General features: G+C 35.9%; 1 protein-coding gene across 35 annotated transcripts in view; it reads right to left on the minus strand.

Annotated features, from left to right (window-relative positions):
• Window positions 1-27,691, minus strand: part of rims2a (regulating synaptic membrane exocytosis 2a) — a 188,248-nt gene that overhangs the window by 38,934 nt on the left and 121,623 nt on the right. For 17 of the 35 annotated variants that reach the window (XM_089117958.1, XM_089117956.1, XM_089117944.1 and 14 more), the window contains 5 exons: window positions 26,086-26,118; window positions 17,708-17,740; window positions 12,271-12,374; window positions 10,128-10,294; window positions 6,466-6,672 (listed from right to left, as the gene is read on the minus strand). The exons of 2 other annotated variants lie outside the window; for them this stretch is intronic. In XM_089117958.1, the coding sequence (XP_088974084.1) occupies window positions 6,466-6,672; window positions 10,128-10,294; window positions 12,271-12,374; window positions 17,708-17,740; window positions 26,086-26,118 (544 nt within the window). The remainder of the gene's footprint in view (window positions 1-6,465; window positions 6,673-10,127; window positions 10,295-12,270; window positions 12,375-17,707; window positions 17,741-26,085; window positions 26,119-27,691) is intronic. 16 more of the 35 variants (XM_039650600.2, XM_039650599.2, XM_039650594.2 and 13 more) reach the window with 7 other exon arrangements.

Raw genomic sequence — 27,691 nt, forward strand, 5'->3', positions numbered from 1 at the left:
CAGTATCAGTATCTGATTAAATTTTCATAGCAGCTTCAGTTTCATATTAATGATGCTGTTTATAATAATAATAATAATAATTATTAAATAATAATAGAAATAACAAAACTCCACTGAAAACAAAACAATAGCAATGAGTGTTAATATTACTATTAGCATTACGTTTAAAGAAAGGTTGTCAATTTAACACACTAAGGGCCAGTTTTACTAACAGCTTGCGCTAGCACAAATCCTCTTTTGGCGTTACAAAACTACTTGGATTTACTAAAGACAGGCAGTGAAATATTAGCGCTGTAAAGGTGTGGACAGGGTTATTTTTGCAGCTGAACTTATTGCATATGCATTTGTAGTTTCCAATTCAGATGCAAAATTTATGGGAGGAGAGTATTTCAATGAATTAAGGTGATTTACTAAGGTTTGCACTCGTCGATATGGTATTATTTACTGCCCAAAAAGCAGTCTTGAGTAGATCACATACAGAACTTTCCACTCCCAACAGCATTTTTTGGAGGGAATTTGACCTGTTTAGTAAATCTGGCCCTAATTGAGTATGTAAAAAAACACATTTAATCATGCCTTCTGAGCAAATGTCTTATAATAAGGGATTTTACTACCATCAATTCCAGCTTGAAGCACCATCTAATGAACACAGCTATACAGGCAACTCGCCTCATCAACTCGAAACTTCCAGAACAGGCAGCACAGAATGAGTTCAGTCTAAAACAGAAGGCAATCTTGCATTTGAAAACAGCTTAGACGGATCACAGCAGAAAGAAGCAATGCCACGTCTAAAAAAAATTCACCTAGCTCGTGTTTACCAACAACTGAAAAACTGACAGCTCGTGTTTACATAGACCAACAAATATAAAAAACTGACAGACAATCTTATTTTAGTGTCAAATATCTGTGGACTGCTGGTTTATTTATGTTGCTCAAAGATATGGAAAGAAAACAAAATATGAAGAGTTCAGATGCAAAAGCCTCTAAGTGCCATTTGAAATTTTCTTCTAGAATGATAATTTTTATTAAGCTTGTATATTTAAGTTCAGTGATTTCACTTAAATGGCAATGAAGATTACCTATTAATTGTTATTTAAGTGAAATTACTGAACTTAAATATACAAGTTTTTTTTTTATTTATTTATTTATTTATTTTTTTTATTGCAGGTTAACAAAACAGTAACACATACCAGGTAAGATTCAGTGAGACACATCTACAATACAGAAGTAGGAAAGGGGAAACAAAAGAAAACAACAACAGAGAAAAACAAAACAAAAAAAAAAACAAAAAAAAACAAAAAAAACACAGAGAACAGAAAAATACACAACAGCCCCACACAGTCATCGACAAAGTGGTATATGTAGGCACACGAGATCCTTTCTGTGATGCAATTGGGTAGTATCTGAATAGTTGTAGAGGATATGATAGAGACTTTGACAAACACAAAGAAATATATATATATATATATATACATATACAAATATACAAGTTTGATAAAAATCATCATTAAAGAAGAAAATTTCAAATGGCATTTAGAGGCTTTTGCATCTGAACTCTTCATATATTGACTTATAATGTCTATATTCTATTTTGCCACAATTCGATCTAAAATCCCCTTCATACTTATAAAAATAAAAATATTTGTGATTAACCTCCATTAATTTGATTTTTAGCTAACACTTTATAATAAGGTTCATTAGTTAACTACCTCAGTTAACAAACTAAGAATGAACAAGACTTCTAGCATTTATTAATATTAATTTCAACATTTACTAATACGTTATTATAATCAAAGGTTGTATTTGTTAACATCAGTTAATGCACTGTGAACTATAACATGAACAAACAATGGACAGCTGTATTTTTATTAACTAACATTAACAAAAATTAATAAATATTGTAACATAAGTTTTGTTCATTGTTAGTTCATGTTAACTAATGTTATTGTAAAGTGTTACCAATTTTTACTTTCAATTATAAATATTTTTTTCTGTATTACTTTTTATTGCTATTAACAAAATTACATTTTTATTTAACAAAGCTAATGAGAATTAAACAACTTTTTTTACCCCATTGACACTTTTTTCCGTTTTAATCATAAATGCTTCAATGCTGTTATGCTTCAATTAAATTAAGATTATTCTCTGAAAACAATCTTATAGGCATTTTATCTGAATTAAATTAATCTATTTAAATAATATACAGTATATAAGCAGATATGATTTATTTTTACTTAAAAACAAGACAAGGCTACGGATTCAGAAAATGATTTGTGCACTTCTTGATAGTGACATCTCTGCTTTGAAATGGTTTGACTAGAGGACAATACCACATAAACCACAAGAAATGAAACATCTCGTGACTGTCTGTGAACACATGCTTTGGCGTCCACTCAGAAACCTCAGTGACTTGTGCATCATAAGACGATGCTAAATAACCTCTTTATGGCTTTGTTTTCCTTCTTTTTTCCACCGGTTAGTTTCAATTGTGCATATTAGTCATGAGATTGCATAACTAACCCACAGAACACATGCATCTTACATATTACACAAGTCACCTAATGAGGCGGACAATGCCTGTGGCTTTCCCACCATCGTCAATGTAATCGCCACTGACATCACTTCCTGTTTTTCAAAGCATGTATTGGCTGATTCAACACGCCTCAGTAAACACAGAAAGATCACCCGAAGAACGCATGACATTAAAAGGCAAACACTTTTTCGCCTTTTCAGCTAAATCTCTTTCTTATACACAATCCGTGTCCATCCATTCGTGCCGTATGTTCATTTAACGCAATATGATCAACTATATGCTTCAAAGGTCTGTGTGCGCTTCCAGTCACTTATTAACAAAGAAAATCATGTTCCTATCTCCCTCATTACAAACCCGAACAGAGTCTAATGTCTAATGCATCGCTCAGAAGCTGAGATGACAAGTGCAGTGTCAACACTGTGAGATCAGCAGGAGCAAAGAGATATCACAAAAATGAGCAGTAAAACAGGAAGAGAAGGAGCCGGACTGATGGACCTATGTACATATATGGGTGAATCTCACGGAAAACAGTCATGAACATGTCTGGGTCATATTATTTGCATAAAGAAAATGAAGCAATTTCTTGATTTCTTGATTACTGTACATGTAAAAAAAACTGTATAAAATGAATGTTAAATACAAAACAAAACTCTTAAAGTGCCCCTGTTATGGTGTTTTAAAGGTTACAGTGGCGTGGTCGGTTGTGATTGGTCTACTCTGGTTTGATGAATAATTGTGATTTTAACGGTAAAAGACTGTAAAAATGCTACAGTGCAAAACTGTTAATTGGTTAACAGAAAGTTTGTGTACTATATACGGTAAATAACTGTGATAGATCTCATGGTACATTTAATGTAATTTTACTGTAAAATACCATTACATTTACAGTTTGAAAGTGAAAAAGAACAACTCATTGTATAATTTACAGTGAAAAAAGTAAATTGACATTCCCATAATTCCCTGTGTGACACTTCACATTTTATGTATTTTTGTTGAAATAACCAGGGTTCCTCATAGTTTTCTTGTTTTTTTAATCAGTTTTGTACATTAGGATTTTATGTTACATTTAATGTTGTTAAATGAATGTTTATTGCATTTTTTTTTATTTCATGTGTGTTACCATGATGGTGTTTAATGTTTTTGTGAATGACACTGTGCAGCTTCTTTATGTATGTATGGTGTATGGTACATGTATGGTACAAAACAAAACTTCTTTATACAGGTATTATACAATTTACCAACCTATTAAAGAATTCAATAAATGTAAATTAACATTATTTGAGATAATGAAATATGGTTTATTATTGTAAATTTTAAGTCAAGTCTGTAAAACCAATAACAGTGCTACCGTATTTTTGAAGGTAAAGATCTGGCAACCACAGCTGCCGTTTTTTTACCGTAAACATGTTTATATTTTAAAAAAAAGTTTTTTATATTTTGCAGTAGCGTTTTCACAGATTGTAGACAATCTACATGAACCACTGAGCCACTGCCGCCCCTGGTCAGATGGCCCATTCTGTTGTGATTGGTCTACTCTGCTCTGATTGGTCAGATGGTCCAGTCTGTTGTGATTGGTCTACAACTTACAAAATGTACTTGGAAACGAAACACCCCTTAACCATATCTGAATTTCAGCTCCAGATCTCCCTGATCGCTTGATACACACGGACACGAACATTAACGATGGCATTGGTTTTCCCATATCAGAGTCATCATCCTTTGGAAGTGCATGAAAAGTGGATTAGCTTTCTCAGCACAGAAAACAGCATCTTCTCAACATGTCAAAAACATGAACCAAACTCTTCAAGGTCGCAGCTACAACAGTGTTTCAAGACGGGTCAAAGTAGACGTGTTCGCAAGCAGCCAATGAAGACCATAGGCTGGGAATGGGATTATGCAAATTTGTTACAAACCTATGTAGGTTCAAACCTGAAGTTACTGACGACACATTTCAGGCAATTCAGAATAAGTTCTTTCTTTTTGGGAGACAATAACTCTATTTATCAGGCACTTCGATCTTTGACCTTTCACATTTACAACGGTAATATCCAAAAAAAGCAGACTAGGAGCACTTTGATAGCCTATAATATAATGCTGAATCTGAATGGAGGCCTTTACTTAAAAGGGGTAAAAGGGGTATTTGAGGGTATGGGGACACTGAAATAAAGACTTTCACATTTTATGATATGTTCTGAATAAACAAATAAAGCCATCATAAGTGTTGAAGTCGCCCCACACACAAACAGCAGCACATTAAAATGACATACAGACAAACAGAAACATAAGGAAGACACCACTATCACAGGACTGAAATACGGCTGGATTCATTTATCATGAGCGATTCACCATGGCTTGCCATCTACTGTATCTATACACTCATTTCACTGAACTCGAGTTGGCAGGTTTAGATTAAGTTTCCTATGTTAATGTAAACATTAAAAATAAGCTATATCTGGAATACAGTAGATTATTATATAGGTTGTGCTAAAATAAAGTAGGTGTCCTTGACTCAATTACCCAATTTCCAGATATCTGCAATTCCCTATTCCCAACGCTGCAGTCAACTATGTTAAGAATGGTTCTCATCTTAAAGTTTAGGTATTAATAGAAAATACAAGAAGTATTTGTGTATGCAATATATTGTATCTATCATATACAGTAAGACTGGTTTTCACCTCTCTGCACATTTTGTATGTCTCCCTTATCTGAGACACCCAGGCTGTGTCCGAAATCGACCCCTAATTACTTAAATAGGGCATTATTTGAGGCGACTGCCATTTGTAGGCGTGTCCGAAACTATAGTGGACATTGTCAAGTGGCAAAAGATGGCGTCCACAGCTGAATCATCCATCCATCCATTTTTCAAACTGGTCCAATGTGGCTACAACGTAATACCACACAGGTATAAATTCCTTTTTAATTGATTATTAAATTGTTTAATTAAGGTCTATACATAGTTTCCATGGCAGAGTTCAAGATAAAGTGGCAGCCTTTCCACCGCACTCAGCGTCCGAATTCACTCACTTGTTTTTATTCACTCCTTCAAGCAGACTATATTAGTGGACTAATGTAGGGATAGTGAATGAGGGTATAGGGGTGATTTCGAACACAGCCTCAGTTCAGGAGGTCTCACCTAATGAGCTGATGATCTGAATCAGGTGTGTTAAATAAGGGAGGCATACAAAAATGTGAGGTGAGTTCACGTCATGTCGTGATTCCCATAATTACGAGATGTCAACTCGTAATCGTCCTCGTAGAGTATGTAATCACAACTTGTAAGCTGGGAATTTTCTAAGAGCTCTTACTTGTACCACATTTAGGAGTTCTAAAGCCACGTCCACACGAAGCCGGTGCGTTCCCTATCCGATTTTTTTTTGTCCTCGTTCTAAAAAAAAATCCGTAAACACGGCGTCGTCTCAAGAAATATCTGCGTACACACGAAACCACTGAAACCGACTGAAAACGGTGCAGTATATATGCCAGACCAGTATGGGGCGCTGTAATTTTGCCACAGAGATACACTATACACGGAGAACAAGACTTTGAGCATCCGCATAACCTTGCGCGCTGTATACGAGCCAAGAAGAAGACGACAAAGATGGCGTGTGACGCAGCCGACACGTGATGTGATGACATCATCGTTTCACAAAATATACGGATTGCTGTACACACGAAACCGCAAGGGTGTCGTTTTCAGATTTATCCACTTTGGAACCCGGTTTCAAAAAATAGCGGTTTCACTCTCCCAAAACGCCGGATCCGTGTGGACGAAACGCCAATACGATAAAAAATTTATACGTACAGCGAAACGCGTCTTCGTGTGGATGGGCCCTAAGTAGAACAAAATTGCGCTAATTGCGGCATGGACCAGGACCAGGATTGAAAACCATTGGTATAGGAAACAGTTGGCTGCCATGGCGACTACAGTTTACCTGAGGTCCGTCTCTGAGACCGTCCTCTGGGCCACGCCCTCTTCAGACTCCTCCCGCTCTGGTTCCTCTTTGTCTACACTACTCGTCTGTCTCCTCAGCTTTCCTGCCCTCCCCCCTCCTCTTTTCCTCGCTCTGTCCCCCTCTAACCCTCCCTCCTCCTGTTCCTCATGTAACTCCTCCCCCTCCCTGGAGAGACTCCGCCCCTTGCTGTGGGCGTGGCCAGCCGACGAAGAAGCAGAGTTGCAAGCAGCATGCAGAACAAAAATGAAGCACAGTGAAAATAGGTGTCAAAACTTCCTGAATGTAAACCATAAAGGAAGAATGAATGAATGACAACACATCAAAATAATGCAATGCAAACAGTAATAACAACAGAAGCCAGACAGTATGCACATAAAACAGAACAAAATTGTGAACATTGCAGAAGTAAAATATACACCCCCTAGCATGTTAAATGGGAGTGCACTGATTATTTACTAGCATTTCATTAAAACTGTTTGTGTTCACTGGCACGGAGTGAGCGGATTATGCAAATGCCTCCAAAAGATCATAAAGAGATCATAAATCTAATCCATATGAATTGAGTGGTTTAGTCCAAATTTCCTAAAGAGACTAGATTGCTTTAACTTGTATTCACATATAAACATTGATCAGCGAACATAAACAGAAGCGCAACCGAACCTGCTTGGGACAGCGTTATATCATACAGGTATAAAATCATTTTTAATTGATTATTAAATTCAGGTTTGTTCTTACGGATGCATTTATATTGTATAACTCGAGAATTATGTCGAGCGAACATATCTGAGCTTCAGTTTACCATAACTGATGTGTGAGTTGAAGAATGTTTGAATAAAAGTCTAAATTCAGTCTGTTCATCATATAAAGCGATCGAGTCTCATCAGAAAATTTGGATTAAACCGCTCAATTCATATGGATTAGTTTTACGATCTCTTTGTGATTGTTTTGAAGAGTCAAAGTTGTAGTTGCGTAGTGGTCAATGGATGGGAAAAAGATCTTCATTTGTTATTATTATTATTAGAATTTATTAGGATTAACCCCTTGAGATGTATCATCTCGTTTTCGAGGGGGTCCTTGTGTCCCAAAGATGAACGAAAGTTATTATTATTATTAGAATTTATAGAATTTATGTTATTATTATTATTAGAATTTATTAGGATTAACCCCTTGAGATGTATCATCTCGTTTTCGAGGGGGTCCTTGTGTCCCAAAGATGAACGAAAGTCTTGCGGGTTTGGAACGACATGAGGGTGAGTAATTAATGACAAATGTAAATAAAAGTATTCATTTTTTAAAGTCTTACTGACCACCAAACTTTCGAATGGTATTGTGCATTTAATTAAAACTATATGAAACCCAAGCATTCAAAATGTCTGCAAGTTTCAAACTGTCATCCTGCATGACTTTATTCACAGTTTGTTGAAACTAATATATAACAATAAAGACAACCTGCTCACTGTACATTTTACAGACACACCCCAAAGAAGGTGTTTTGGATAATATATAATAAAGAGTGGATTTCTTCCATGCCAGTGGACACATAGAGTTAGTGGTTTGGCGACAAACTCACCTAAACAAAAGCAAACCTTGAACTCACTCTGACCCGCATATATTGACGAACCCTACAGAGATGCTGTTTCTCTCAGGCCACGAACACACTGCAGCTAAAGAAGATCATCACCCCTCTTATGAGTGTTTAATCCTGTTTTGCACACAGCAGGTATTTATAGGAGTGTAAACCTCATTTTATAACCAAATGTATACACTTGAACAGTTAGATATGAGAAAAGTTCTATTTACTCCCCCCATCCGCTTAATAAATACATTTACATTTATTAATTTAGTAGACGCTTACACACAAAGGGACTTATTAGTGGTCAATGTAAAAAGCAATTAACCAGAGAGCCAACAATATTTATTTTTTCATATAGTCATATTTTTTACTATTATCAATTACCACCCACTTAGACTAGACTGTTTGACAAGCAACGTGACCAACCACAGTTTGTTTTGTTTTTAGAAGCCACTATGGGCCAGATTTACTAACAGCTTGCTTCAGCGCAAAAAAAAAAAAATACTTTCATTATTTAATAAAGACATGCAGTGAAAAATTTAATTAATTAATTTAGCGGCTGACCTTATTGCTTATGCATTTTTAGGAGTTACCCTTTCAAAATGAATGGGTGGAGAGTATTTAAATCAATCATGCAAGGTGATTTACTAAGCTTTGCGCTCGTCAATTTGTGCCATTATTTAACGCACCAAAAAAACATGTCTTGGTAGATTGCATTGGTCATTAGGGAAATTGTATGCTGCATCTTGGTTCTTTAAATTTAATTCAACTTTCTGCATTTGCATACTTAATTCAAATTTAATTGGAATCTATAAAAGGCATTCTCAATTCATTTCTGAAATGTGCAAAATTTTGGTAAATATGATCAGAAATGTCCTAGAAGCCGGTCAATCTGATTGGTAGTGCTGGTTTTTAGATGTGCTTGCCAGTTATGTATGCAAGATGTGTGAACGTTAACAGACTGTGGGTGGTATACGGGCACGCCATCTGAGGCTGAGATTAAACATACATAAATTTGGTGCCTCTGTCGACACTGGTTTACTAACAAATGCCAGATGATAATATGTTTCCAGCAGTATTGTTATTGTTACCTAAAACTAAATCTAAAACTATTACATTTTTTTAAGATTTTAAATTTAGAAATAAATCTGAAATAAAATACAAATCTTAGATGGAATGAAAAACTTAAAAATTATACATTAGCAACTAAAAATAAAAATATATTAAAGGTACAATAAATAGAAATATATATATATAGTTCAAAGTCTTTTGTTGGATGTATTCCTTATAAACACAATAATCATATTATGATGTTTCATATTATTATAGTGTTAATGTTGCATTTTATTCTTGATGATTATGAAAAAAACATTTTGTATAATTATATCATATTGTATTTTTTTTTAATATAATTTCAACATAATTTGTGTACAAAATGTTTGCATGCTGTATTTTTTGTGCAACATTTTGAGTTTATTTTATATGGTAAAAAATTTATATAAATATAATCAGGTGTGCTATTTTCTGTTATAACACTGATGGCAAACCGTTTTGTCTCTGCTTTTGGCATCTAAATGAAGTATTTTTTGCACACAAAAAAAATCTAATATTATGTGTGCTGATGTTTTTTTAAACATATGCAATACGTTTTTTAATAAAAAAAAGTCATTTTTATCTACTAACTCCTTTAGTATTTGACAGACATTCTATGGATTTTTTTCCTGTTTGATCTGTTTTTTAAAAAGCACAAACTAATAAAACAAAATATAAAAACATAAAAATAAAAGCTACTTAAAAAAAGTAATAGATACTATAATAGTATATAAATGATACTAAACTAACCCTGGTTTCCAGCATCTAACATTAGTTTGGTCAAACACTATATGGGTTAAAATATTGCCACCCATGTTACTTGTTTACAATCATGAGATGACTAATTCACTCCTGCAAATAAATGCACTCACAAAACTTTGCAGTTTGTACATGGCCTCAAAGAAGGAGCACCCACTGTAGACTGTTCCTCAAATGCACAATACGGCACAGGTTTGACAGTGATCAGACTTCTCACCTGATCTTCCGGCTGCCCCGCGGCCGTTCTGATTGGACAGAGATGTAGCTCATGCTGCTGAATCGAGATGCACTGCTGGTTCTCGACACAGCGGACACGTCGCTGACATCACTGTCCGAAGACTTGGCCGAGAGGTTTTCTCCCCGCTGAGGATCTCTGCCTGAACGCTGAAGAACAAACACAGCACAAGTTAGATGCTTACGGACAACAAATAGAAAATGCTTGAGACAAAAAACAAAACTAGTCACAGCAGTTAAAGGTGAAGTGACATCTTCAAGCTGGGACTAGATTATTTATGTGACAAATGCAGAAATGGAGGTAGAAATTTTCGAATCTAACATCATTTTTGCATTTCCTTTGGGTAGGCTAGCGGTGCACAAATGTCACACTTCAGCTTTAACGAAAGACCTCATGTAATGATATATTCCAAAATAAATTCATGAGCAGTAGCTCTAACAGTAGGACGTTGCGCTAACAATGGGTTTGATCACCATGAACTGATAAAATGTTGTCAATACATCGTCAAAGGAATTTAAGCACAACCAAAACAATGTTCTTCCACAAAATGCATGCTGTTTTTTTTTTTAAATGCTAGAGGGCCAAAAGTTACATTGTGTACCTTTAATGAAATGCAAGTTGCTTTGGATAAAAGCATCTTCCAAATATGTAGATAAATGTAGAATGAATTATTGTTTTTGATAAAACATCCTTAAGAAGAAATGCCACTGCATTTATACCAGTGTATTTTGTCCTGGATAGCGATGGGGAGTTATTGCAGGGTCTTATGAAAAATATGTATTTATAAGGTGCTCATGGCTTGCTATGATGATTATAAACATCATGTCCTAAATGGCGCCTTCTCATAAGCCTATCAGACAAAAATTAATGAACCTCTTCTTAATCTGCTTTTAATAGAATCCAGCAGAACTCATAGTGCTGCACAATGCTTTTCATACCACAGGCTTAAAAGGATACAAAGGGAAGGTGACAGAGCCGTATATGGCGCTGAAAGTCCTCATGCTGACCCGCATACAGAAATACTAAAGTATATCATGTGCAGAGATACTGAACTTAAAAGACTAGGTCTATAAAAATGTCACAACTGCTGGAAATGGGACAATCAAGCCAACATCGTGTTTAATTTATGATAATTTAGGTCCAGATTTGCAATCTGATTGGCTGAAAAGTGCTAGTTTTTTTTACTACCTGGACCTAGTTCAACTACAGCCATATTAGTAGCTACACTAAAAGCTAATAGCTTTAAAGCAACACCAAGTAACTGTTCCCCTGCGGTCGCCCTACAGGTTGGAAGCGGAATTGTCCATTACCGCTGTGGTAAATAATTTAGCCTACTGTCGCACGCACGCTCGCTGTTTATCAGCACCGGCTTCAGAATGAACGATGTCCACAGGCAAGGTAGAGTATGTTCCATGATTTCATGAAAGTATAAGGTATTGCGACATCAGAAACAAAGAAAAACAAAAAAATAACTATTGTAACGCTTGACGTAAAGCAAGTCAAATTTGTAGTTTTCTTATGTCTCATTAGAACTACAGAAACGCGACCTGATCTGGCAATCTTACATAGTGTGGTTATAGCAGATATAGGACCGCAAAGCGGATCCAGAAGTGCCTTTCACCCTGTCACGGCTTAATAAACCACTGAAACGATTTTGGAAACATTATTTTTTAGGTAAAAAATCTTACTTAGTGTTGCTTTAAGAAGAAAGTAAACTTATGCTATTTAACGGGGGTGAAAGAAGAGCCTGGTCATCTAAAACTAAACTAGTAAACTAAAGTTTAAACTAAAAATAGTAATCTAAACTAAACTAAAATTGCATTTTAATGTAGTTTAAAACCCCTTAGTTTAGTTTAAACCCCTTTAAACATAACACCAAAGCATGCAAATATTGTGGAACTTATTACCCCGTCTATATTATTTTCATTTCTTTTTCTCGAGAGGGAGAGTATTTAAATATAGAATTATAATAAAATAATAATAACAAAGTAAACTGGATACAATTAGTGGCACCAAATAATTGTTAAAATTATTATTAAATAATATGCAACCAGGAGTATTAAGTCTCAATCATTTAAACATACGTTTTGAACTGTTTTTCACGGTAGCAATAAACCACTATTACCTTGTTATAGTCCTGTTCCAGTCGGGAGTCCGAGCCTGATCCCTGTTTATACTTGTTCATCTTCAGTTTCATCTGCCGCGTTCGTTCCTCCACATCCATGGCACCTACGGATCACAGCAGACGTCAATGAGTTTGCTGAAAAAGTGTCGGTGAGGCTAGATGGAAACTGTGTAAGTATATGTGGTTTAGCATGTGATATAATGATGTATAATGTAGAATGGTTTAAAGAGATAGTTCACCCCAAAATGTAAAGATTCTGTCGTCATTTACTCACCCTTATGTTGTTCCAAACTTGTATGAGTTTTTTACTTCTGTAAGAATATATTTTGAAGAATGTTGGTAAGCAGATGGGTCCTACTGTGTAATGAAAGTCAATGGCTACCATCAACTGGCTGGTTACTTTAGTGTTCAACAGAAGAAAGAAACTCATACAGGTTTGGAACAACATAAGGGTGAGTAAATGATGACAGAATTTTCCTTTTTGGGTGAACTGTCCCTTTAATAAAGAAATCTTTCCCATCAACAGCACTACCGTTGAGCGATCACTTTTAACTCTCTGAGCATAAAAGACATCTGTCTGTTTAAAACCAAATTGTCTATAAAAAAAATCATGCATTAATCAAAATGCCTCTCACCATTAATAATAAGCTGCTTGGTAAATGTCTTCACACACACACATTGGCATACTGTAAATGATGCAGCCCATAGCCGAAAAAAAACGACATAAATAAAACAACTTTTTCAGATTACAGAAGGAAGTAGTATATTTAAAATATCAAGGTAAGCTCTGATCTATTTTTATTGAGAGTAGCTTAGTGTAAATTTCTCACAAACGTCACTCAAACCCGAGGCACACTTGAAAGCATCTGAATGGAAATTTATCTGCAAAATCCAATCAAATGAAATGCTCTAGAATGTAGTGTTTCTAAGTCCAGGGGTCAGAAAGTAAAAGTCCTGCCATATGTTCATCCTGCAATGCCAATTGTTGTTGTATGGAAGGCAAAACCCCCCTGAAATGCACAATTTGATGCTTGTTTGAATCACAAAGTCGTATAAACTTTTGTGACCATTTCAGTAGCAAGATGACAAGCTACAACTTTAACTAGCCTGTTCGCACAAGCAAATTATTGAATTTGTTTGTGCTATTGAGTCGTGTAAAGCGTACTACACGAGTCTTTGTCAGTGCAGGTGCCGTAAATGTCAATAGCAATTTTCTCATGCAATAGCAAGTGTGCTGTTAAGTAATTAACATGTTCAGCAAATTGCCCAATGATTAGTGCTCCCAGAATCATTAGATTAATTGGATTTAATAGCAGGACTATAGTGAAGCTCATATATGAGGTGCGTTTTTAAGCTTGAAGCCACATTCATAACGGAGAATGCTTTGCATCATGGGAAAAACTTCCCCTAAGTCAATCCGCAGTCAAAAGTTTTCAACCTTTTTATCTAGATAATGCCATGCTTATACCATACGACACACCTCGTTTTCTCTATTGCTTTTTAAATGGAGATAGGGAAGACACAAGCACACTAGTAAAAGAGGACGAAAGTAGGTGCAAATAAAACCTACAATGACTTTAACACCTTATGAAAATAGCCGTAATGTGAAATACATAATTATTCCATCATGCAGCCAGCTTCATTAGCTCGAGCCAAACCTGTACCCAACAGTCGGGTTCGGGAGGTTCAAATTCCCATTCCTTTTCTCCACAGAGAAAGATTTTTGGTTACACTTTATTTCGATGGTCTACTAACTTTAAGTAACTTTGCAATTACATGTCAATTGACTCTCATTAGAGAATAGGTAGACTGTTAGTTAAAGGATTAGTTCACTTTTGAAAAAAACTTTTGCTAATAATTTACTCACCCCCATGTCTTTCTTTCCTCAGTCGAAAAGAAATTAAGGTTTTTGATGAAAATATTCCAGGATTTTTCTCCTTATAATGGACTTCAATGGGAACCAGGTCCAACCGAGGTCCAAACGACAGTTAATAACAGTTACAGATGCAGCTTCAAATGTCTTTAAACGACACCAGACGATGAATAAGGGTCTTATCATGCGAAACGATCGGTTATTTCAAAGCTTATTCCAAAAATGTAACTTTTCTAAGGACAAATGCTAGCCTTGTAATATATTGTGAGGCGCGTTTGCAACGTCACGCAATACGTAATTATGTTCAAAAGGTCACGGGCGACGTAGCCGGAAGTACAGAATCAAAATCGTCCGACATCGTTGTTTTACCTTTTTTGTAAACGCCGTTTGAGTTAGTTTTCACGTTCAACCTATGCGTTCAACTTGTAAACACTCTGACTCTGTACTTCTGGCTACGTCGCCCGTGACCTTTTGAACGTAATTACGTATTACGTGACGTTGCAAACGCGCCTCACAGAATGGAGAAAGGCTAGCATTTGTCCTTAGAAAAGTTACATTTTTGGAATAAGCTTTGAAATAACCGATCGTTTCGCATGATAAGACCCTTATTCATCGTCTGATATCGTTTAAAGACATTTGAAGCTGCATCTGAAACTGTTATTAACTGTCGTTTGGACCTCGGCTGGACCTGGTTCCCATGGAAGTCCATTATAAGGAGAAAAATCCTGGAATGTTTTCAACAAAAACCTTAATTTCTTTTCGACTGAGGAAAGAAAGACATGGACATCTTGGATGACATGGGGGTGAGTAAATTATCAGCAAAAGTTTTTTCAAAAGTGAACTAATCGTTTAAGGGTTTGGGTTAGTAGAATAAGTTGACACAGTTGCAAAGTCACTTATAGTGAGTATGTCTGCCGGGGAGCATCAAAATAAAGGTATTTACTTTATATTTACTGGAATGTCTCTTTAGTACCATCGAACTAAAGCGTAACCAGATTTTCTAAACAATAATGCAGTGAGATTTCATCCAAAAATATAGGTAACACTTTACAATAAGGTTCATTAATCTTAGTTCAAATTAATATCAACATTTACTGATATGTTATTAAAATCAAAGGTTGACAAACAATGAACAGCTGTATTTTTATTAACTAACATTAACAAAGATGAATAAATACTGTAACAAATGCATTGCTCGTTGTTAGTTCAGGAGGTTAGTTAATAAATTAACTAATGTTAAACACATGAAACATATTGTCAAATTTGTATTTTTATTCAGCAAGGATGCATTATATTGATCTAAAATTGATATTGTTCTCTTGAATGTCCTAATCATCAACAAATTCACTGTTTGCATGAAAATATTAAGCAGAACTGTTTTTTTAACATTGCAATTACAAAAAAAGTGCAATAGCTTTTTTTGTAAAAATGTTTAGAAGGATCATGTGACACTGAAGACTGAAGTAATGATGCTGAAAACAATACATTAATTTTAAAATACACAGAAATAGAAAAATAAAATCTTGATAAGATGCTAAATTTATGTTTTAAATTGTACCATGTCAGATTCAACAATGTGTCATTAACAGTGATTCAGTGCCTCATAAAAGACACTGAATACACCTTATACGTCTTTTCGGATTTGAATTTTTAACTGTCTTTTTTTTTTTTATTATTTATTTTTTATCCCCATGGAGAACATGAATGGAAAAATGAGATTCCAGAACCAAGACTGCTGGAAAAAGTTTTGTCACTCAAAAAAAAAAAAAAAGTCACCATTTTTAAATGTTTTCATAATAATAACACACACATGATCAAAATCACACATGATTATGACTGGAACTGGTCAGGAAGCCCATGAGCTTCATAGCATATTAACTCATTTTACTCAGTAATGCTCATAAAAAGGTAATAGATTTAAAAAGCTATGAAGACAACCAAAGAGCAGAAAGCGATGATGTTCGCTTTTCAAGCACAATCCCAGCATTAACTCCTCTACAGTTTTTACACTCATTATACTACTGTAGATTCAAATGTGTATTGCAGTCCAAATTAATAATGGTTGAATCTCACAAATGCTCATATATATATATGAAAAAAGCATTATATAGATAATGTTATACGTATATGCTATATAGAACTTTAGGGTTCGTGACTCACATTTACACAAACACTTTATGCCAAAAAGGATTAATATGATGATAAACGTCTTAAATGATTGCATAATGCGCTCATGTTTAATGGGTTTATTTAAACAAAAAGACATGTTCTTTGTGAGATCAACCTTGATTTTTATTAAATACATTGCAAAGCATATTTCAGTCTGACCTGCTGGAATATCCATATAAAAACAGCTTCTGATGGTTTCAAGCTCGTCCAAACTAGTCTTTACTGCAGGTAGCCTAAAGGCCAGTTCACACCAAGGATGATAATTGATAACTATAACTATAACTATATAGTTCTAAATCATTCTAAATATAAAATAATAATAGTGTCCACATCACAGATAAAATGTTAACGGCACAGAGAAACAATATCGCTGGAATCACTTTCAGGACTTTTACTTTCACCGCGCTGATGAATGATCAAAACATTGACAGCCAATCAGAATCCACCAGATTTAAGAGAGCTCGGTCATTTAAAGTGGCAGGCGACACAAGTACAGAGCGAGCTTACAATAAACTTAAATTAAATTCCCCCTGTAGTCAATAATTTTATCGCTTAAAACTAATCTTTGATCACCAAAATGATATATTTAAACGTTTTTCCTGATTCATGCCTTAAAATAATTTGAATTGTGTCTAAACCACTTAGGTTCTACACTGTAAAAAAATATTGAAATATTGATGGTTTAACTTAAAAAAGTAAGTAACCTGGTTGCCTTAAGTTCATTTAACTGGAAAAAGTGAGTTAATACAATGAAGGAGATCAATTTAACCATCAGAAACTCAAAATAATATGTTATCTGAACTAAATAAATTATTTAAGTTGATTTGACAAAAGAAAAAATGTTGTGATTACTACACTGTAAACAAATATTGTTGGTTTAACTTAAAAAAGTAAGTAACCTGGGTTGCCTTAAAATTTCAAGTTGATTGAACTGGAAAAAGTGAGTTAATACAATGAAGTAGATTAATTTAACCATCAGAAACTCAAAATAATGAGTTATCTCAACTAAATAAATTATTATAAAGTTGATTTGACAAAAGAAAATATGTTGTGATAACAAATCTTGAAAATATTTTTTACAGTGCATGAATATGCAAATCAGCCCCGCACCAGCTCAGAGATTCACTCGTTGATGATTACACGCCGACGTCATTGGTTGCACGGTAATTTGTGACATCAGAAATGCCAGCGATTTCAAACAACGTTTCTGAGTTTTAAGGGGAAAATCGTTCTTGGTGTGAAAGAGCCTTAAGATTGTCTAGAAGATGCTCAATCAATCAATCTTTATCTGTGGTTCTTCCAGCAGGGAGAATGAATGAGAGTGCGACGAACAGAGAGGAGCTGGGACACGGCATGGAGGAAGACGAGAAAAGCAAAGCAGAAGAAAGGACAGACCTGAGTTTGTCTGACTGGGGGAGTCCATGTCTTCTGGGAGGGGGGGTTAGGGGGGAGGGGGTCACATCACGAAAATGGACAGACAGACAGAGGAGAGGGGTGTGAGAGGAGGTGTGCAGAAACACGGGGCAAGAAACCAGGGGCAAAAACACATTGAAGGGAACACAACAACAACAACAACATAACAACAACATTAAATGAAAATAGGAAACAACAACACGACAAGCAGAGAAAACCTCAAACACGTCTAAAGTTCAGAGAGAACAGAAAAATAAAGAGGAAAAACACCAAGAGCAGCCGGTCCTGCTTAAGAACAAACCCTGAAACACTAGAAGACCGTTAATAGATCATGCAGAGGGAGTGAGGGATGAAAAAAGACCTGCAGAAAGAGGGAGAATAGAAGAGAGGGAACGAGGACAGTCTCCGCAAACCCTGAAGAGAAATATCACGCTGTAACATTTGCACCAGGATTTAGAGACATGTGGATGCTAAACACAACACTGACAGATATGTTACAGTATCAAAGCAAAATAACAGTGTATCAACACACTCTGAGTGACTTTAAAGACAAGGAGTAGTTCACTTTTCAAAAAACTTTTGCTGATAATTTACTCACCCCCATGTCATCCAAGATATCCATGTCTTTCTTTCTTCAGTCGAAAAGAAATTAAGGTTTTTGATGAAAACATTCCAGGATTTTTCTCCATATAATGGACCTCAATGGGAACCAAACGGTTCAAGGTCCAAAAGACAGTTTCAGTGCAAATCGCAAACTGTTCAAAGGGCTTTAAATGAATCCAGACGGTAAATAAAGATCTTATCAAGAGAAACGATCGCTCAATTAATAAATAAATAACAAAGTTTAAGTTTTATAAGCTCAAATGGTCGCCTTGCTCTGTTCTGTGATGCGCGTTCGTGACTCTCCAGTTCGAAGTCGTTTATCAAAATCAATCTTTTTTCGTGTCATTTGGTTCATTCAACGAACGAAATGAACAAATTGACTCGGGAAAACATTAGTTCAGTTTGATAAACTTGTTCAAACACGAGAGTCACGAACGCGCATCACAGAACAGAGCAAGGCGAGCATTTGAGCTTATAAAACTTAAACTTCATTATTTATTTTCTTTAATGTGCGATCGTTTCTCTTGATAAGACCCTTATTCATCATCTGGATTCGTTTAAAGCCCTTTGAACAGTTTGCAGTTTGCACTGAAACTGTCTTTTGGACCTCGAACCCTTTGGTTCCCATTGAAGTCCATTATATGGAGAAAAATCCTGGAATGTTTTCATCAAAAACCTTAATTTCTTTTCGACTGAAGAAAGAGAGACATGGACATCTTTGATGACATGAGGGTGAGTAAATTATCAGGAAAAGTTTTTTTTAAAAGTGAACTACTCCTTTAAGTCTGATAGTAAAGCGATTCTTTAAAAAGTAAAATCACTGTAACACATGGTCCTGTGTGTTTTAGTGCTTTCATAAAAATGATCAAAACAAAATTATCAGTAAATGTAGTGTACATTTACTGGAAATGTTGCGTCGGTAAGTTTGGGGTCAGTAAGAAATTCAGGATGCATTCAATCCGAAAAAAGATTTCTATATCAAATAAATGAAGTGAATCCTGATAAAAATGCATGGATTCCACAAAAAAATATTTTTTTATCACATAATTCAGCAATGGAGAGCACAAGAGACTTCTTTCAATCACATTTAAAAAGTCATACTAAACCCAAACTTTTGGATTGAAGTATACAAAAACACAAAGCCAAAAGCAATTTCATTGTTGGTGGCCAATGAGTTCCTCTGCCATTCTTGACTTAAACAGGCCATAGCTTTTGACACTGATAAAAAATATCATTTTTTATAAGCCGTCACTCTAATTGACCCCAAAAAGGTTTCTCTCAACTAAAAATGGACATTCTGCAGGCATTTATATTGCATATCATTCACAGCACTTCGTAAATGATGCATATATCTCTAAATGGCCACGAGTTTTATCAAATTAAACTTTGATAAACCCACATCCCATCAGCAACAGCCGCAAATCACTCGTTTCAACGAACTCAAGTCCCTATTTCACTATTCCAGTCATGCTTCTTTCTCTGAATGTGGAAACATCAAATTCTCCAAATATGTATGCCAATGCATCCCACCTTGAAATAATGTCACTAAAATTACTAAAGCTAAAAACACACTATCTGAAAGGTGTCCTGCTTATCCTTCAGTTCAGCCCGCAGATCTCCTTTAGAAGATTTGTTCGAAGCCCGTTTTAGAGTCTTATGTAAGTACGCTGGCGTCTTAGGACACTGTTTGGTGCTAATTGGACACACTCCTCCTCGCCATATTTAAATTCTTTATCTGTGTCCTCTTCACAGAGAACACAATCTGCTGATACGGCTGGTTTTTTCTCAGTTCTTCATTGTTCTCTTTGATTCGCTGAAGCATTAATCACGCAACAACCCTGCTCGCATGATCTTGTGTACCCAAGCACATTTCTCATGCATTAATCACCCACAAGACGATCCCATTCCACACAGACCGCTACACTGATGGGACATTCATTAGCTGGACCTGATACGAACCCTATTAACCCCACACACACAGCCTCACATCAGAAAGCTATTCAGGATCCAGATCCTCAGAGCAAGAGAAACGATGTCAATCGCTCGTCTCACTCTCAGAAAAATATTCAATACAGCCATACACTCGTCTAAAGCTGTATTCATCGTACGCAGCGCTATAATTTCCGTCAGCTTTGTGCGTAGAGTGGAGGTGAACATCTCCCATGTATTTTAATGAGATGCTGTTGAAATCACAAGTATTTGTTTTGTTTTTTTGATTGTGTAAGGTGAATGTGCGATGAAAACCCACATAAAGAGAGAATGTCTACTCTTCGAAGTAGGAACACGCTTCGAAACTTTTGGTTGTTCGAACTATTTTTAACTAGACGGTGGTGATTCTAGTGCTTCGAAACGGAGTCGTTCTGAATCGGCAGTGATTTGATTTCTTTTGGAAACTCTTGCATGGTAAGTTTCTGATTAGTAAGATTCGAAAGAAATTAATAATTGTATTCATTAAAGGGTTAGTTCACCCCAAAATGAAAATTCTGTCAGTATTTACTCACCCTCATGTTGTTCCAACCCCGTAAGACCTTCGTTTATCTTCGGAACACAAATTAAGATATTTAAGATATTAAGATCGCTCCTGCATACAGTCCATAGGCTTCTTGAGGGACTGGCTCTTGCTGTCCTCGAAAAGTCATTAAAGACATCGTTAAAATAGTCCAAGTGACTACAGGGGCTCAATCTTAAGTTTATCAAACGACGAGAACACTTTTGTGCGCAAAAAAACAAGAAAAATAACGACTTTATTTCAACTATTCGTTTATTTCTCCCTCTGCGCGAGTCAGGTTACTAGTTTAATAGCGTAAGCTTCTGTTATTGTACGTCACACGCATCACACACACATGACCAGCGTCGGCCAATAGTGAGCCTACGTGTGACGTAGCTCTACGCAATCACACTACGTTAACTGACTTACAGGCTCATGGAGAAGGAAGTGAATAGTTGAAATAAAGTCGTTATTTTTGTTGTTTTTTTGCGCACAAAAGTGTTCTCGTCGTTTGATAAACTTAAGATTGAGCCCCTGTAGTCACTTGGACTATTTTAACGATGTCTTTAATGACTTTTCGAGGACAGCAAGAGCCAGTCCCTCAAGAAGCCTATGGACTGTATGCAGGAGCGATCTTAATATCTTAAATATCTTAATTTGTGTTCCAAAGATGAACGAAGGTCTTACGGGGTTGGAACAACATGAGGGTGAGTAAATACTGACAGAATTTTCATTTTGGGGTGAACTAACCCTTTAAGACAATGGATTAACAGCCTCGGATGGTTACAGTAGGTCTGTCTCTTACAGTTTATTCGTTTTTTTGTACAAAATATATTTCCCTATGGAGAAAATGAAATAGTATGAATGACTTTTTTTTCAATTTGATTTAGTCCATTTAGTTTTGTATCAAATACAATGTGGTTTTTGTTGATCGAAATCTGGCGGCAACAGCACATTTTTCTGCTTCGCGATTGAGCGATTCGCGGACAGCTTTCCCTAAGAACAACATATAAATCCCCGTTCACACCACCAGCGACTTTGCCGCTGTATGTCGCTGGGCTCTTATTGGTAGACTGCACGTCTGGCCATATCTATACAAAATACCATCAACAAGTGATATCTAAAACTATATCATTTTAATTTGACTTGAAATAAATGACTTTTAAAGCATATGCTGTTGGGAGAGTGTTTTTATATTAACACAGCAGTGTTCAGTGGATTAAATCATTAACTAGATTAACGATCGATCATCCATTAACAAATTAAACTCACTCATACTATCATAAATTACAAAAACGTCATTCAAATTTGCCAAAATAATCAATTTTCTTGTCCCTAATAGTCAATGTAATTGCAGCAGTGCTAAACGTGCATCATAAAATTACAATACTCAAACTATTATAAAGTTAAATGTATGAATTAAACTCACTCAATTAAACTTTCCACGCAACATTTTATTATCCATGTTTGTGGTTAGAGTCAAATCATATAAAAACAGTGAAATCGTCCTCGAACTTTTCTGTTTTGCCTGCACTCGAGACAGTGACGCGTGAGCTCCACTGAAAGTCTTCCTTCCTATTGGTTGTCGCTCGCGAAAATCACTTCTCATTTGCATAAAGTTGAAATTTCTCAACTTTTGTTGCTTGTTTCTTGTTGCTTGACACGCCCACATTCTGTCGCCAACGGTCACTGCCGCTCGTGTCGCCGGAAGTCGCCAGCGCTCCATTGAAATGAATGGGATCACGTCGCTTTGTCGCTGGCGGTGTGAACGGGGCTTAAGGAATACTTTTAGCTGTTTTTTTGTTTTTGTCTTTTTTGATGCACCACCCATTATATCCGGTTAAAGTAGTCACCTCTCACAACCCCCTACTGCTGATTGGTAGGGGGTGTTTCTCAGAAATTGCTTACTGCACCTTTAAATACAGTCTTCAAACACTTTCAAAACCGATCTCAAACAATTGAAAAGTATTGTGTGTGTTGTATTCTTTTAGTAAAAATAACGAATCAATAAATCGCCTCTTGAAAGACAATCGATAGATAGAAATAGTTTTATTCGAGCAACTCAAAAAGTCATAAGCAGATGACTGATAAAGATAACTTTTTAAGAAAAAAACCGTTACTATTTATATATCTACAATTTTAGGTTGTTTTATATCTAAATGGGTTTTAGATGATCATCTGACTGACATAACAGTTTGTTTTCTTGTTTACATGTACCATTATTGATACAGAAGTGTCAGTCTATGTGCAGAAAATGTGTGTACTGTAGGTCATAAAGCCAGCAAATCAGATTGAAACGAGTTTTGTGTGCAATAAGCATTAAACGGTTAGTGAACGGACTGTGAACATTGAGTTTATTGACTGGCCGATTGACTTCCAGGTTTGCTCCACCTGACTGTATTCAGCACAGAGACGTAGAGCTCAGAATCATTGAGAGGAAAGGGCACACAGGGTCAAGATCAGAGAGGTCAGAGGTCAAACCTGTCTGAGCAGCGATGTGTGTCTCCTCCTGATGGCCGTTAGATGAGTGACCAGCACTGACCACTGAGCCCTGCTGGTCCTCCCATGTCACCTCTTATCATGCAGGTCATTGACACAGAGACATAGGCAGCGTTAACATTCGGCTCGAGAAGACGTGTAGAAAAAGTAAGGGATTTCTTTCTACAGTGGCCTCAAAACCTATTTGAAAACTTAAGTCATGCTTAAAAAAAATCTGAATGTGACATTAAGACGATATTAATTGGGGGCTAATACATTTTGTTATATCAAACTTCACTTGGAAAGTGTGCTCGTGCCATTTCTTTATTTTAAATGAATGCCACTTGGTTTGATATTTTGTGTCTAATACAATACCTTCAGACTAGATTAGATTTTCAAATCCTTTTTGAGGCCACTATATACTTCACACATTAGTGATTGTTCCGAAAAAATACAGTCTGCATGCGTCTTTATTTTATGTTTGCAAAAACGTGGCTTAAAACAATAGTCGGATGTAGACGGAACAATTCTGGGAGTAATTCTAAGACACTTCAGCACTGAAAGGAGTGAACAGCTCCTTTCTACACATGATTGTGCGCCATCTGCTGGTCAGACTCTGGAACTGCACCCTACTATACAATTCTGTGGAACTGATTGATTTACACTTATATATATAAATATAGAACATCTCAATAAATCCACTCTGAAGAAAGAGTATAGAACAAAACCATGTGTTTTGAACTAAAAGTGACTTTTAGTTAAACAGAAAAGACCGGCTGAATACGGCTCGGTGCAAAACATTTATCCGGACAGCATTCGATTTTAATGCAACACAATTCGAATTTAATTTAAGACATCTCTAGATGTCCCTCATTATTCACAGCAAAACGCATTAAAATACTGACAACCCACTCAAGAGAGATATACGAGAGATGTGAAGAGCGAGAGATTGACCTAAAAACAGACAGAGAGAGAAAACGACTCGTCCATGAAGAACTCATGCAAGATCCGGGACGCATTAATCCTTCAATGACAGTAGTTTTAAGAAAAGAAAAGAAAAGAAAAGAAAAGAGATTTTAAAGGACTGGGCGATATAGATAAATATATAAGTGCAATAGAAGTGTGTAAAAAAAATTATATTTCGAAAATAATAATATTTTTCAATCATATATACATTGACATATTATATTATTAATAAAACATAAAATAAAAATGCCTCAACACTGAACAACAGAAATTAATCAAACTTGGTCAATTTAACTATAAACAGTTACAAACGGAGTAAAACCAGGATGGCATTTTAAGAAAGATTTAGATATCACAGTGACTTTAAAATCAAAATCCTATATATTATGATTATTTGATATATTGCCCAGCCCCTCAACCCCTGAAATGTCCCCTCAGAAAAGAAAAGAAAGAGGAAAGTATAAAATAAAATATGGCAAAGCTACACTGCAAACACACGCCTGGAGAGACTTGCCTTTCCTCCCGTTTACGGCTGGACCATTAGGCCTCATCTCACACACTTTAAAACAACAACAGGAGCAATGGAGTAAAAACAGTGCAAAAATCCCCCCACCAAAAAGAATAATTTGCACAAAATATAAGTCAAACTTCTAATAAAACCTCCTGTATACTCATTTTGAGTGCCATGTGAAAAAAAATAATGAGAGAGCATTTCAAACAGCTGATGTAGAGTATATATCAGATGGACAGAAAGAGATGGATGCTGGGAAGGTGGCAGACACACACACGCTCCCAACAGATCAGATCTTGTGACAAATACAACGGATGTGGCAGATGGGAGAGAAGGAAGTGCGATCATTTGGAAACTCAACTCTGGTTGTGTTTGTGTGTGTGTGCAACCAATTTTTCATTTACAAACCTTAACCTGACACAAACATGAAGTTATGTTATAATCTTTTTTTCTGTCTGTCTATCTATCTATCTATCTATCTATCTATCTATCTATCTATCTATCTATCTATCTATCTATCTATCTCTCTATCTCTCTCTCTATCTATCTATCTATCTATCTATCTATCTATCTATCTATCTATCTATCTATCTATCTATCTATCTATCTATCTATCTATCTATCTATCTATCTATCTATCTTCTGTCTAAATTACCTTCCTACTAAAAGTTTGACCATTTAACAGTTACTGTAAGTCACTAAATATTATTATTATTACATAATTCAGTAACCGAATGAAGATTCTGTTTATTTCCTGAGAAAAAAAAAACCCTGTAATCTCACATGTGTCTCCTCTAGAGTTTTGAAAGAGATTACATGTGTCAAACTGTCTGAAGTATTCACATTCATAGCTCGATACTATTACTGTATCTCCAAGACTGCCCGTCTATTTGTGTTATTTCTAAATATTCTGAGACAAAATGGATATTAAAATGACAACTCCACATTCAACCAGTGATTTGGACAAGACAAAAATACTGTGATTGCTTTCATAATTAAACAAAAAGTCACTGGGAAAACAAAAACACATTTGGAAAATCCTTTCTCACCACATTACGCGATCACTGTTACAGTAAGACAAAGGGAAAGACGAAAAACTACCATTGTTTATCACATAAACACCAAGAGTTTGCAATGGACCTGGCTTCATAACCTCTTTTGAAAGCTCTGATGGAGCATTTGATGATTATGAATGTGAAATAAACTTCTAAAAAGCTAGAACTGTCTGTAGAGGAAACGTCAGCTCAAGACCATTGCAGAAAGGTTTAATTCAATCGGGAGATACATTAAACCTTCACAGACGGTGTTACACACCTGGACAAGGCTCAAGTTCTTCATCTCCATCTTCTGAGAGAGGAATGAGAGAGGGAAACATCAGAGCGCACATGCACAACTAAACCACGCATGTCATTTACATGACCATGTGTGTGGCACGCACTCAAATATAACCACAGGAAGTGACTGGCACACAAAATATGGCATATTCAGCCAATGAGGGTAATGGATAAGTGCAATGTTGTGATAATGTGTAACAATCCCTGAAAAACGACACCAATTCACACGGAAAAAAAACCTTTCTTATCGAACTTAATGCAGTGGATTTGGGGTATTATTTACTGAAATGACAAGCTTTGTTGTCACATCAGTTCAATAGAGTCAATAAGCAAGAAGTACAAAATAAACTGTTACCCAATTAACTTAAGTGGACAACAGTAACCTGGGCTTGGCATTTAACATCCGCCAACCGCCTGTCGTGTAACGCAGTCTACAAGCCAATTTTATATATAGGTTAGATTTTAGTCTTTTTAAAAGGCATCTGAAATAATAAACTAAGTGCAACAAACTAGTTTTGTCAAAAATATAGATTTTCTGATACATATCGATACTGAAATATCTGAATTTTACGCAGAATACACAATACCAGCTGGATCCGTGCGTTCGGTCTTAAAGTGACAGCAGCCTAATATACCTGCTGCCAAATTATGAGATAGTATTAAAAATATCTATATGTCAGTTTTTCTCCATGGTATTGATGTCAAAATTGTTGCCGGTGAAAATACTGAGTGGCTTGTAACTTTGGAAAACCATTAGTCACAGTGGCTGGTGAGCAAAAACGTGAATGTCACGCCCTGTTTGACACTAAATGTGATTTTGTGTGTCCACCAAAGTGTTACGATATGGAATATCCGCATGAGTGTTACTAGTATCCAGAGCCGGACAGTAACGGAGTACATTTACTTGAGTACAGTACTTAAAGCTACACTGTGTGATTTTTACCCCCATCTAGTGGTGAAAAGGTATATCCAGGGAATATTAGTTTCTGTTCCTCTCAATTCCGATTTCGTTTTAACTCTTACGGTGGCCAATGTAGTCCAAGATTAACATGGCTTCCAGTTCGACCTCGTCCATGAGTGTTAACTCAAACGTAAACGCGAAAGGCGAAGCTTGAATTAACGGGTGTGTCCCTCTTTGGCTAATGTACTTTCAAGATGGAGGGACAACATGGCCGACATTAAAACCCCTTACCCGTATGTATTTTCAATGGCATATTATACACTCACGAGAATACTTTATTACTTGAATGAAGTAAATATACATTAATGAGCACATATATTTTTTTATCTGTACTTTACAAGTATCATTTTTGGGGAGTACTCATGATTTTACTCAAGTACATTTGAGAGGGAAATATTGTACTCTTTATTCCACTACATTTCTATCCATAACCGTGAGTACCTGTTACTACTTCTAAAAAATAAAATAAAAATAAAGAGAAACCCTCAGAAACCCTCAATTTTTCCACCAAAGTCAACTCCATGGTCAGATTTAGATAAGAGACGAAACCATGGACGAAACAATGGGTGAAGCATGATCCATAGCATGATCCCCACCTCGCCAGACTATTTCAATTTTCTGAATA

This window comes from Pimephales promelas, chromosome 12 (genome assembly GCF_988280905.1).
Source record: "Pimephales promelas chromosome 12, fPimPro1.hap1.1, whole genome shotgun sequence".
In the NCBI taxonomy this organism is placed as follows: domain Eukaryota; kingdom Metazoa; phylum Chordata; class Actinopteri; order Cypriniformes; family Leuciscidae; genus Pimephales; species Pimephales promelas.